This window comes from Kogia breviceps, chromosome 7 (assembly GCF_026419965.1).
Source record: "Kogia breviceps isolate mKogBre1 chromosome 7, mKogBre1 haplotype 1, whole genome shotgun sequence".
Classification (NCBI taxonomy): domain Eukaryota; kingdom Metazoa; phylum Chordata; class Mammalia; order Artiodactyla; family Physeteridae; genus Kogia; species Kogia breviceps.
In genome coordinates this window covers 106,839,235-106,853,209 of record NC_081316.1, presented here as the reverse complement: position 1 = coordinate 106,853,209, position 13,975 = coordinate 106,839,235, and the positions used below count along the sequence as shown (strand labels likewise).

At 46.8% G+C, this 13,975-nt stretch overlaps 1 protein-coding gene across 1 annotated transcript in view; it reads right to left on the bottom strand.

Annotated features, from left to right (window-relative positions):
* The window catches only part of TMPRSS4 (transmembrane serine protease 4), a 46,695-nt gene that overhangs the window by 9,090 nt on the left and 23,630 nt on the right, over nucleotides 1–13,975 (bottom strand). The window contains exons 2-5 of the mRNA XM_067039535.1: nucleotides 12,067–12,100; nucleotides 8,623–8,736; nucleotides 3,556–3,705; nucleotides 2,141–2,270 (exon numbers count right to left, since the gene is read on the bottom strand). Of these exons, the coding sequence (XP_066895636.1) occupies nucleotides 2,141–2,270; nucleotides 3,556–3,705; nucleotides 8,623–8,736; nucleotides 12,067–12,100 (428 nt within the window). The remainder of the gene's footprint in view (nucleotides 1–2,140; nucleotides 2,271–3,555; nucleotides 3,706–8,622; nucleotides 8,737–12,066; nucleotides 12,101–13,975) is intronic.

Below are 13,975 nucleotides of genomic sequence, written 5' to 3'. Positions count from 1 at the left end.
TCACATGCATCCAGACAAACATTTCTTTCATTTGGACCGCTCTCCATTTTCCTCTCCTCTAATACATGCTTGTGTTTATCAAACCTTGGGTGTAAGTCTTCCCTCCTCCAGGAAGCCTTCCCTGGTTAATCCCATCTTTCTGATGGTACCTGTATTGAATCTGCCTCTTTCCCATCTCTCCTATCCTTCCCCATCCAGCCATGCTGTACAGAGCTAGTATAAGCTCTGTATGCAGGCTCGGGTCAACCGGAGGCACTGGCTGACTAGCACATTCTCACATTTCCAGCCAGGAATCTGTCACTACCTGGATGACTCAGGCATGGCACCTGGAAGACTGAAGTCTAGCAGTGTGGGGTTTTGTGCTGAGAGCCCTCAGGACTGAGGTTCTTGTCCTGGCTCTGACACTAGCTTGCTGTGCACCCTTGGTAGGTCATATTCCCTCTCTGGGTCTCTCTAAGCCTCAGTTTTCCTCTCTATAAAATGATGGGTGGACCAGATGATCTCTAGAATCCTTCCCGCATTGAGCCATCTAGACTTTTGTGGTCCTGGGACAAAAAGGGTCTCCTAGCCGGGAAATCTGAGACCCAGAAGGAGGGATCATGGTGGAAATGGACATTCCCAGGAGAGTTAGCCTCTGTTCACCAATTACATCCTGATGAATAATTCTGACCAGCTTTGGTCTTGTAGAGCTCAAGAGAGAGATGGCTTGGTGCCTTAAAGAGCTCCAGAAGGACAGAAATTGCAGGAGCCTTTTACCTTAAGAGCCCCTGGAGACACCCTGGTTTCATAATCAAGCTGCAGCCTGCTATGCTGGTACAGCTGACTCTGCAGTTGGCTGGACTGCAGTAGGGAGGAGGGGGGGCTGCAGCCAGAAGGCTGGGCTGGGGTGGCTGCTGGGGGAGGGGAAACAGCAGGGACAGGACGTGCCTTCCCAGCTCTCCTTGAAAATGAAGGTGGTAGGGTATCCTCTTCAGCGGGTACTGGATGTTGCACCCCATGGAGGGTAGAGAGCAGGAGAAGCCTGATAACCAGACAGCAGAAGGGGCAAATAGGTCTGATGGATCAGTAATGGCTGCCTGCAGCACTTATTGAAAAAGGACCTCGAGGTTGCTCTAGGGATTGATGGAAGTGGGTTCTGTGATTGACTGATGGATGATGTCTGCTTAAGATTTATTATTTCTACCTAGTCTCTGTGTCCAGTTTCTCAGGATCCTGAAGTTGGGGGCTTGCCAGGAAGAGATGATCCCCTGTGCAACTGAATTCATGGGTTCTTTTCTATCCTCTCCAGTTAGGCTCTGAGTGATCAACTGTCTCCCCTCCCCTCCCTTTATAAATGAAACCTCCAGAGAAGAGAGAATTACCCAACGGAAAAACAGAGATGCTTCTGATGCCCAGGAATTAGGGGGTCTTGGGCACAATGCCAGCCCTCTGGCTCCCAGCTACTATCCAAGCAAGTTACTTACCTTCTTTGAACCTACTTCTAAAATAGATAGAATAATGACTACCTTTCAGGTTTTTGCCAAGATCAAATGAATATAAATATGTAATGCTAATTACCCTTCTTATAATATCCTTTTTCATACACTGAAGATTTAAAACTGCTTTTGATTTGCTGAAAAAGCTGAGATTGCTGATGAAGGCCCAGTGAAATCAGGTTCATTTCAACTAAATTTTAACCAATGGGACTTTGAATAAGTAAATAAGACTTTTGTGTTCTGGGGCAGGGACAGCAACTTGCCAAGCCAAGAAGGAGTGAGGATTGAGGAGTAAAGGAAAGGAAAGGATTGCAAAGGAGCTTGAACTGTGTGTGTGGGGGGGGGGGGGGGGAGGGGGTAGCAGTGGGAGTGGGGGAGGGGTGGGGCAGATATCCTCTCTCTGGTGCCTCATAACCATCCTATGAGGTTGGTATTGCTTCCCCCAGTAACTCTTGAACATGTTGAGGCTTAGAAGATTTAACTTCATGCTGCTCATAAGGGAAAGTGCTTCAAAAGCAGTTCTGTCTGACTCCAATACCTATATTTTTAAGGAAAGAGGGAGGAAGGAGGAAGGAAGGAGAGGAAAAGGGGAAAGAGGAAGGAAGAAAGAAAGCGAGAGAGGTCATGGGGTGAGGTGACAGCCTCCAGAGGCTTGGGCTGGGTACCTGTCATAGCCCATCTGCCCACAGGCTGTCTTGGCCAGAGCTTCTGTGAAGTTGTCGAAACAGGCGGAGGCCCAGTTCTTTGTGGTCAGGTCCAGCACCTGCAGGGTGGATCGGTCCCTGGAGAGGCGGACTGGAAGGGGAGGAACCCAGGTCAGCTCATGGCAGGGACCCATTTGGCCTGTCTCCCACAGAATTCATCATGTGACCAGCCCAAACCGGTAGCGCAAACCCTACCAGGAACTGGGGAGCATCATAGAACACCAACCCTTTCAATCTCAAGGGAAGTTCCTCCATTTGGCTTTGCCAGATTGAGTCTCATTCTGACGGTAGCTAGGGTGACCAGATGTCCTGGGGATAATCTCCATTTTGACCTTTGCCCTGGCACAATTATTCATAGCTCTTTATATGTATAAGTTTTTTTTTTTTTTGCCATACGCGGGCCTCTCACTGTTGTGGCCTCTCCCATTGAGGAGCGCAGGCTCCAGACGCGCAGACTCAGCGGCCGTGGCTCACGGGCCCAGCCGCTCCGCGGCACGTGGGGTCCTCCCGGACCGGGGCACAAACCCGTGTCCCCTGCATCGGCAGGCGGATTCTCAACCACTGCGCCACCAGGGAAACCCTACATGTATAAGTTTTGATGATGTATTACATGGCTTCCCTACCCATAGTTCACATAGCTTGCCTAGCCGGGGAAAACTTCTCAGAGAGGAATGTTGCTGTTTTTCCATGTAAGGTCAGAGAGGGGAGTGCTATTGGCAGTAGTGTAGCAGGGCCCATAGGCATTTGACTTCTGATAAAAAAGAGCAAATACACATAAAAAAGAGCAAATACCCAGGAAGTTACTCAGCCTTGCCCCACAAAAGCCCCCATCACCCGCGTCCTGGGCTGTCTTTTCTTTTCAGAGCCCAAGTAATAGGTGGGTCAAATTGGGCTAGAACAGTCCAAGAAAGAACATGGGTTTTTATGTTTGAAACATCTCAATACTCTTTGAAGGACCTAGCTCAGTCTTGTTCCATAATGTGTTACAATAAACACTTATCTAATGAATAGAGGGATCAATAGCTGGCTAACGGCCTTAATGGTCTCTTTCTAGTTACCTTGAAATAATAGATTTCAGAGAAAGGAGGGAACTGCCCAAGGTCATTCCATTCAGCACCCAGGAGCAGCAGGAATGGGGCAGGCTCAGTTACAATTTCCTGTCCCCTCTGGCGCACATTTGTTCAACAAAATTTACTGAGTGTTTGCATGTTAAGTATTGGGGATCTAGTAGACAAGGCATGATCCTGTTTTTAGGAACCTTACAGCGGGGAAGGAAAGTGACTAGTCAGGTGGCAGATACTGTGCAGTGGACCAAGGGGACCTGAGTTGACTTCCTGCCTTTCCCACTCCGCTGGCCCCACAGCCCCTGGACTCACCTGTCATTGGAGGCCCATCGGGGAATTTCTTGACACAGTGCTGCTCATCCTCCCCTGAGGCACAGTCCTGCTGGCCATCACACACCTTCCCCCTCAGGATGAAGTGGAGGGGCTGCCTGCAGAGGAAGTAGTTGTCCAGAACCACCTTGACTGGAAGGCAAGAGCAGGGAGGGGCAGAGAGGGCTGATGGTCAAGCAGGCAGCCCTGGGGCAGGAGAGATTGTTTCCCTGAAAACATGCTGGGCCTGGAGACAGGCAGATGTGGGTTCCAGGCTCAGTTCTGTCACTTAGGAGCTGGTGTTCTTGGTCCTGAGCCTCAGTTTCCTCATCTGTAAAACCGAGATAATAACATCTGTCCCATCCCTAAAGATGGCTGAGGAGTCAATCAAGATCATGTGTGGGGAGCAATTTAGAAACAGTCCCCACTAGCCTCTCAACCCCAAGTGCTGGCACAGTGCCTCTGCAGATGGAGAAGACAGCGCTGGGCCTGGAGTCTGAAGACCTGAGTGCTGGCTCTGCCACCGACAGTGTGAATTTACACCAATCGCTTCCCTTTCTGTGCCTCATAGGGTTGCAGAGAACGTTTGATGAGCTGGTGGTTGTGAAAGTGTCTCATCACTATCAAGTGCAGTTCTAGGATTTGGTGTTTTTATCTGGGGTTGAAAGACCCATTAGGAGGTTGGTGTTTTGCTTTGTTTTTGTCTTCTGCCCCCTGCCTTCAAGATTCTATTGCTCCTTTGCTGTCTTAGATAATGGGAAGGAGTCTAGTGTTTTTAAGTCCTCAGATATGCAATATAGTTTTGGAAGTTTTAGCCACGGCAATCAGAGAAGAAAAAGAAATAAAAGGAATCCAAATAGGAAAAGAAGAAGTGAAACTGTCACTGTTTGCAGATGACATGATACTGTACATAGAGAATCCTAAAGATGCTACCAAAACCTACTAGAGCTAATCAATGAATTTGGTAAAGTTGCAGGATACAAAATTAATGCACAGAAATCTCTTGCATTCCTATACACTAATGACGAAAAATCTGAACGAGAAGTTAAGGAAACACTTCCATTTACCATTGCAACAAAAAGAATAAAATACCTAGGAATAAACTTACCTAAGGAGACAAAAGACCTGTATGCAGAAAACTAGAAGACACTGATAAATTAAAGACGGTACAGACAGATGGAGAGATATACCATGTTCTTGGATTGGAAGATTCAACATTGTGAAAACGACTATACCACCCAAAGCAATCTACAGATTCAATGCAATCCCTATCAAACTACCAATGGCATTTTTCACAGAACTAGAACAAAAAATTTTACAATTTGTATGGAAGCACAAAAGACCCTGAATAGCAAAAGCAATCTTGAGAAAGAAAAATGGAGCTGGAGGAATCGGGCTCCCTGACTTCAGACTATACTACAAAGCTACAGTAATCAAGACAGTATGGTACTGGCACAAAAACAGAAATATAGATCAATGGAACAGGATAGAAAGCCCAGAGATAAACCCACGCACATATGGTCACCTTATCTTTGATAAAAGAGGCAAGAATATGCAATGGAGCAAAGACAGCCTCTTCAATAAGTGGTACTGGGAAAACTGGACAGCTTCATGTTAAAGAATGAAATTAGAACACTTCCTAACACCATACACAAAAATAAACTCAAAATGGATTAAAGACCTAAATGTAAGGCCAGACACTATCAAACTCGCAGAGGAAAACATAGGCAGAACACTCTATGACATCAATCACAGCAAGATCCTTTTTGACCCACCTCCTAGAGAAATAGAAATAAAAACAAAAATAAACAAATGGGACCTAATGAAACTTAAAGATTTTGCACAGCAAAGGAGACCATAAACAAGATGAAAAGACAACCCTCAGAATGGGAGAAAATATTTGCAAATGAAGCAACTGACAAAGGATTAATCTCCAAAATATACAAGCAGCTCATGCAGCTCAATAGCAAAAAAACAAACAACCCAATCCCAAAATGGGCAGAAGACCTAAATAGACACTTCTCCAAAGAGGATATACAGATTGCCAACAAACACATGAAAGGATGTTCAACATCAGTAATCATTAGAGAAATGCAAATCTAAACCACAATGAGGTATCACCTCACACAGGTCACAATGGCCATCATCAAAAAATCTGCAAACAGTAAATGCTGGAGAGGGTGTGGAGAAAAGGGAACCCTCTTGCACTGTTGGTGGGAATGTAAATTGATACAGCTACTGTGGAGAACAGCATGGAGGTTCCTTAAAAAACTAAAAATAGAACTACCATATGACCCAGCAATCCCACTACTGGACATATACCCTGAGAAAACCATAATTCAAAAAGAGACATGTACCACAATATTCATTGCAGCGCTTTTTACAGTAGCCAGGACATGGAAGCACCCTAAGTGTCCATTGACAGATGAATGGATAAAGAAGTTGTGGCACATGTATACAATGGACTATTACTCAGGCATAAAAAGAAATGAAACTGAGTTATTTGTAGGTGAGGTGGGTGGACCTAGAGTCTGTCATACAGAGTGAAGTAAGTCAGGAAGAGAAAAACAAATACCGTATGCTAACACATATATATGGAATGTAAAAAAAATGATTCTGATGAACCTAGAGGCAGGACAGGAATAAAGACGCAGACATAGCGAACGGATTTGAGGGCATGGGTGGGAAGGGTAAGCTGGGAGGAAGTGAGAGAGTAGCACTGACATATGTACACTACCAAATGTAAAATAGGTAGCTAGTGGGAAGCAGCCGCATAGCACAGGGACATCAGCTCGGTGTTTTGTGACCACCTAGATGTGTGGGATAGGGAGGGTGGGAGGGAGGCACAAGAGGCAGGGGATATAGGTATATGTATAGCTGATTCACTTTGTAATACAGCAGAAAGTAACACAACATTGTAAAGCAATTATACTCCAATAAAGACGTTAAAAAAAAAAGCCAAGAAAAAATGGTAAGAAAAAAAAAAAAGTCCTCAGGGAACAGATATTTCCATACTTTCCAAACTGTCCTGGCTCCTCCTGCCTATCTGAACTCTCCCTTAGCCTGTAGCTCCCCTCTGCAGCCCAGCATCACCGCTGGCTGACCCTAGGAGTGGTGGTAACGAGTCTGATGATGGCCCTTTTTATCACTGCTAAGAGCTTTCCTTGCATTGTCACCTGGAATCCTGACAAGAACTTTAGGAGGCAGTGTCATTATGAACTCTCGTTACAAATAAGGAAATGGAGGTTTAGAGAGTTAGGGTTTATTTCCCAAGGCAACATAGCAGTCAGGTGTTAGAGCCAGGATTTTGATCAGTGTCTGTCTAGTTCTAAAGCTCTTTGCTGCCTCTCCACACCTTCCCTGAAGGAGCTCAAAATGTGATCTTATGGCCCCAATGCTCCTGGTTTGAGAAGCAAGGGAGAAAGAGCAGGTCAGTCAGATATTTCCTGGACTTTCAGAGTTTAGTTCATGGTCAGGTTCCTGGGTGAGGAGAGGTCACTCCTGCCTCCTGGGGTGAAGCCAGGACACAGTGTCACCAGTTGAGCCCCCAGAAGCCAAAAGGTTGAGGGAGCCCAGCCCAGGATGGAAGTTCACGTTACCTCCTCTGGTTGCAGAACCTGGGGGTCCTGAGTTGGAAGCTGCACAGGGCCTTCTGGGACAGGGAGAGCCCGACTCTAAATTATGTACGTGTACCTGCCTTGGATGACCCTGAACCTGGCCCTGTCTTCTCTCTCCACTATGGCAGGGCACGTGCTCATCTTAATATTAGTCTGAGCCAAACTGGCCTAGGACAGTAAATCTGCTGCTGCAGCTGCACACCCACCACCGCTTTGGGCCAGCCAAGGTCAAGAGGAATGATTTGGAGTTATCTGCATCTCACATCCTGATAGGGCGCTCAGGGATCTGGGTTGTGTTTGTGTTGTGTATCTGCATTTCCACCGCCACGAAGTAGAAATGGACCTGCCCAGTCAGGGCTTGGGGACCTGTCCTAGCCCTGTCCTCGACTGCCACACCCCCTCTCTGCTTCAGTGCCCAAGTGGAGAATGAGGCGTTGGTCCAGATGATCTCTGAGCGTCCTCCAACGAGTTGAAGGCGGCTGCAGGCTCCTGGAAGGCTGTCCTGGCCTGGTGAGCAAACACATGGCCTCGGCCACATCTCTACACACTTCGTGATGACCTACACTTCTGCACAACTTGGTTTTTATCCTGGTACTTTACACACGTTACCTCATTGGTTCTCTGATATCCCTCTGAGGGAGGCAAGATGTTTTACAGGTGAGGAGACTGAGGTTAGGAGAGGTTGAGGGACTTACTCAAGGTCACATAGCAGCAAGAAAGGGCAGAGCCGGGATCCCCGACCCAGGTGTCCTGATTCCTAGTCTGGTCCCCTCAGCCCTACTTGCTGCGTGAAAGCTGTGGTCAGTAGCCTGCTGTGACTATGGGGGTGAGTGAAGATGGGGACTCAGTCACAGGATGTGCGGGCTGAAAGGGAGGGACTGTGGGGGTCAGGGCTCGCTCAGTTTACTCTTCTTTACCCCAGAGTGGCCTGCCTGGGATAACAGTGGCTCTCAGGCTCCTGCCACGGTGAAGCCAGAGCTCAAGGTGCGGAGGGGTGCTGTCTACCTGGGCATCTTCCCCGATGCCACCTCCCTGTCCCCCTCCTCATAAGCAGACATGCTGCCTGCTCCTCCCAGCAGGGCTGAGGATCCACCCCGCTCTCTGTCTGCACACTTGGGAAGGAGCAGGCAGGGGGCCTGGCTGCTGTGCCATTGCCTGAGTGGCTTTGTAACTGGTGCAAACTGTGCTTTCCCCGCAGAAGAAATCATCTGGCATAGAATCCATCTGGGTATATGGGGGCTGAGTTCATCTCCCTCTCACTCTGAGAGGAAGGCTCCCTTCAGAACAGGGGTGGATACAAAGCTCTATGCAGATCACCTGGCCTTGACTCTGTTGGGGTGGGGAGCGCTCTGAGGTGAGGGCAGGGGAGGGGTGGGTAGGAGCTGCCACTTGCTGTAGGGGTGGAGGGGGGCAGTAAGGAGGCATGGGGGCCGGGGTGAGGGCTGCCACTTACTGAGGAGAGCCACGGCCATGATGGTCAGCAGGCTCAGCAGTGCTGCGATGAGGGGGACCCCCATCTTTCTGAAGGTCTCCAGGGAGGTGCGGGATTTGTGCAGGGGGATGACATCTGTGAGGGGGAGGGGAAGAGCCTTCAGTCAGTACTCGGAGGTCACCCCTGCCGAGACCCATAGCTTTCTCACCCTCTGGCCCCTGGTACGGAGCCCAGGAAAACTTTGGGGACCGTTTTGGTTGATGCTGGGGTTATTCCTGCAGACTAGGCTTAGCTTTCTCAGCATAGGGTCCCCCCACCTCCTTTCACTTACCCAGGCTTGTCTGTCTTTCACAGGTGCTCCTCTAGCCCATGGCACCTTCTCTTTGTCTTGACAGCCTGTTCTAGGATGTTTCATCCTGTCCAGTCTGACCTGCATCTGTCCCAGGAGAGGCATGTACCCTTTCCCTTTACTATCATGTATCCTCTTTCCTGGTTTGTCTTTTGATTAAACTATAAGCTCCAGGAGGGCAGAGGCTGCCAGCACAGTATGTGCTTAGTGGAAGCTTAATAAATACTTGTGAAGGAAGGTGACCTAATGGCCTTCATCTCCAACTCAGTTCAACACACAGCCAGTCCCTAGAAAGGTCCTGTCTTTAAGGAGATTCCAATTTGGGGGAAGAGGCAAACAGGGACACAATTGCCAGTACCACCAGACACCATCATGGCACTTAAATGGGCCTTTCTAGGTGGAGATGGGAGAGGGAGGAGTGGGTCCAGCTTGGTGAAGGCCTGGGTGTTGGGAGCTGTGAGCTGCTGGTGTGCCTGGGATGTAAGGTGGGTAAAAGCATGTTGTGGAAGCAGGGCTGGCAAAGTCAGCTTGTGAAGAGTCTTGACTATCATGCTAAGGGGTTTGGATTTTATCCTGAGGGCAGTGAGGAACCATGGAAAGCTTTTAAGCAGCAGAGAGATATGATCACATTAATATTTAGAACTATGACTCTTTCATCAGGGAGGAGATGGACTAGAACAAGAGTCTGGGGTTCGGGAGACCAGGAGGGACATACTGATGTCTAAAACAGAGGCAATAATAACTATATTGTCCACTTCACGTGGCTATCCAAGGAGATGGAACATGGCAAGGCTTTAAAAGATTAAATTCTCACAAAGTATCAGGGATAGGCTCTTTGGTGTCCCCTCTCCTTGCAGGCAATAAGCTGGGGAGGTGCCACAGGGACTTCTCCAGGGAGAACTAGGGCAGGATTTATAGCAACCCTGAGAATCCCTGGAAAGCAATAGGCCAGCTCTCCTCCCCCTCATCTGCACATGGCTTTCTCCTTTACCTTCATCAAATTGTTCTTCAGATGTCACTTTCTGACTGAGGCCTTCCTTGACCTCCCTATTTAAAATTCAATCTTCCAATATTTCCTATCCTCCTTCCCTGTTTTATTTTTTCAAAGCGTTTATCACCTCTAATGTACTGTATATTTTACATATTTTGTATATCATCTAGCCCCTCCCAACCCTGCCTGAAATGAAGTCTCCAGGAAGATGGGGATTTTTGTCTGTTTTGTTCACTGCTGAGTCCCTGGTGCCTAGAACAGTGCCTGACCCCTAGTAGGAACTCAAAAAATATGTGTCAAATGAATAAATGATTTGCTCTTTGCTTGTTCTCTTCAGCACATCCCTTCCGCCTTTCTTACAGGTCTCATTTTATTCTGTCTGGAATGATGGCTAGTTATGTTTCTGTCTCTATCTTTTTCCTCAGCTGTTCAAAAGCAGAGAATAGCACCCTGCCAGAGACTGCTGCCCAATAAGTACAGATATCATTGGATGTGTTGATAGGGAAAGCGTAGGAAACTCTGCTTCCTCAATAGGGAGAGGTTAAGCCTCAGACACAGAGCTCTGGCCCTAAGGATATGGGTTGGTATTGCCTGTTATTATCAGGACCTGGCAACAGAGTAGGTTATTAATAATGTTGTCAGATATTGTTTTTAAAGTTCCAGCAGTGAGTGTTCAGCACTGTCCTCTTTCATGCGGCCATGGACATGGAGACATTCTGTTCATTCATTCATGCATGATTTCTTCATTGACCACCTACCTCTGGGGATACAAGGTTGGCTTGTTTTCCCAGAAATGAATCACTTATTGGGAGTCCTTTGATGAGTTTCCTTGTCCAGGGCCCAATGTCTCTGCCTCCCTGATGTTCTCACGGAGAACATCATCAGGAAGCGAAGGGTTTTCTTGGTTTATTGTTTATAAAGTTTATTGTTTATAAAGTTAACCAACCTGCTGAGCTATGAATAGCCTCCTTGCCTGCCACTGTTCCTTCCTCCAGCCTGTCCTGCCCAGTGTTGCCAGACAGACATATTGCTCTCATCCCATCACGTCTCAGCTCCAGAACCCTCAAGGGCTCTCCATGACTTCCGTCTCTGGACCACCCTCTTCTCTGGGCTTTCAAAGGCAGTGTAATTTGGCTTCCCTCTCCCAGCCAGATGGATTTCCCACCGCTGGTCCTTGCCAGCCCCATTTCCACACGAGCAGTTTCACTCCCTGGTCCTTGCACAACCTGTAATCATTCTTAACCTCGGAATCTTCACTTGGCACTGATTTCTCCCTCCCGAGCTCCCTGAATTGTTTTCTGGTTTGGCTGTCCCCAGGCTTACTCAGGTGGTGGAGCCCTTGTATGTCTAGTGTTCTTCGGGGACACCACAGAATATTGATATATTAAATTGCAAAGTAGACACTAGGCATTGTTTTACCTGCCGAAGATTATATTGTTTGTGATCTTTAATAACTTGTGACCCTGAAATAAATAAGCTGTCAAAGTAAGTGGGATTGGTCATCTCCTTATGAAGCTGTCATGTTAATTTGTCTTTGCTCACTCGTTTTGCTGATCCAGGTTATCAGGCATAGGTATCAATGGTTTAAAAAAATGGAATAGGAGGAAAAAAAACCTCTATATTTGGGAATACTTCATCTATTAACTTATTTTTCTCTGGTAAGCCAGGCAAACACTGCCATTTTCTATTCTACCAGTGAAAACACCTTTGTCCAGCTTGTTCCTTGGCAGCACAGTCAGACTGTAAACTCTACGAGGGCAGGGACTTTGGCTGTTGTATTTACTGCTGTAGTCCCGTGTTCAGCCCAGGGCTTACCCCATGCAGACACTCATAGTATTGTTGAAGGGATGAGAGAATAAGTAACTGAATGAATGAATTAGAAAATCACTGCTGTTGGCGTTTTAGGTTTGATGGTTCTAATTCCCCAGAGACCATGCCTCCTACTTCTAGAATGAATCCTGGAGATGACATTTGCTTGATACGTGTTTGTTGAATGGTGGATGAATGTCTCCCGTAGCATTTAGCACTTGGAGGTGGTGGTGAGGACCATGCAAGAGGGGTTTAGTATCTACTTGGTAACTGAGTGAAACTGAGATAGACAAAGGAAAGCCAGACCTGAGCTTACCAAGGCTGTTCGGGGGTCGATCTCTGTTGGGATCCTGTAATTGAAGGAAAAACAGTCAGTGAGTTGAGTGAGGGAACCTCTCAGGGTGGGGCTAAGAGTCCAGGAAAGGGCTCTTATCTGCATTCTCTTCTCCCTGCTGAGTCTAAGGTGGGGGGCTCTATGATATCTAAATAATTGGTTTAAAATATAAAATTCAGTTATTCATCTAAATGACCTGGTACAACAGGTTTACTAATTGTAGCAACTAGTTAGCAATTGAAAAACAACTGGCTGCTGGGCTGTTGTGTGTATTGCTGAGTTTCTTAAGATGGTTCTGCTCTCCTGTCTGTTTTTGTCAATTATTTGCCTACTTTGATAGATATTGTAGTTCTGTAAAAACTTGAACGGACACTTCACCAAAGGGGATACTTCCATGGCCAGTTAAGTGCCAAAAGATGCTTGATGTCATCACTCATCAGGCCAATGTAAATTCAAACCACAGTGAGCTATCTCTACAGAGATACCAGAATGGTTAAAACTTAAAAGCCTGACAATACTAAGTGCTGATGAGGACGTGGGGCAACTGGAAATCTCAGACACTGCTGCTAAGCATGTAAATTGGTACAAATATTTTGGAAAAAGGTTTGGCTGAATCTACTAAAGCTAAACATACGACTATTCTATGATTCTTTTTTTTTTTTTTTTTTTTTTTTAATTTGGCTGCACCAGGTCTTAGTTGAGGCATGTGGGATCTTTGTTGTCATGTGCAGGATCTGCGTTGCAGCATGTGGGATCCTTTAGTTGTGGCATGTGGAATCCTTTAGTTGTGGCATGTGGGATCTAGTTCTCTGACCAGGGATCGAACCTGGGGCCCCTGCATTGGGAGCTCGGAGTCTTAACCACTGGACCACCAGGGAAGTTTCAGTATTCTATGATTCTATGACCAGGAATTAGGGCCAAGAGAAATGAGTACATCTGTCCAGCAAAACACCTATACATGAATCTTCATACTAGCTTCATCCATAATAGCTAAAAATTGGAAAAACCCAAAGTCAATCACTGACGGAATAAATTGTGGTGTATTCATATAATGGAATATAATTCAGCAATAGACACGAATAAACTAGTGTGAAATGCAATGACACATGGACGAATCTCAGAGACATAATAATGAAAAAAAGAAACTAGACACAAAAGAGTATTATTTCATATATATGATTAAAAGTTAAAGTTAATCCATGGTGATAGAAGTCAGGATAGTGATTATACTGGGGGTTATTTGAAGGAGCACAATGGAGCCTTCTGGAATGTTGGAAAACTAGATCTTGATCTAGGTGTTGGTTACATGGGGTATACGTGTGTAAAAGTTCATTGAGTGGTATACTTTAGTTTTGAGTACTTTACTGAACATATGTTATACCTAATAGAACAAACAGACAAAAACAAAACACTACCAGGACACTAAGGTATTTCTGTGAGTGTAGTCTTAGGTCATCGTGAATACACACACACAAATGCACACAAGGCTCTGTTCTTCCACTCATTTGCACCACTACATGTGCACTCAGCATACACACAGCCACGTAGGGGCACACAGAGGAGCCTGCACACAAAGGCTCTCATGCAAAGTACTTGCACCCTTTCCTGCAAGGCAAAGCTTAGGGAAGGGTGCTGCCTAAGTTCATGCTCTCCTGCCTCCCATGAACTCTCTTTCTTTCCTTTCCTCATCTGGCATAGGACCTGGAGTCCCTGGGCTGGGCGAGGCCTAGGTCTCTACCCAGGGACATGCCTGCCCGCTGGCTGAGGTCACGGCCACTCCAGTGGAGGTAGAGGAGCTGTAGGCTCTTGGACATTTCCAGGTGGGAATTTTCCCAGTCCCATCTGGGAGTGAGAGGGCCTCTTCTAACCCCTGGGTGGGTGTCCGAGATCA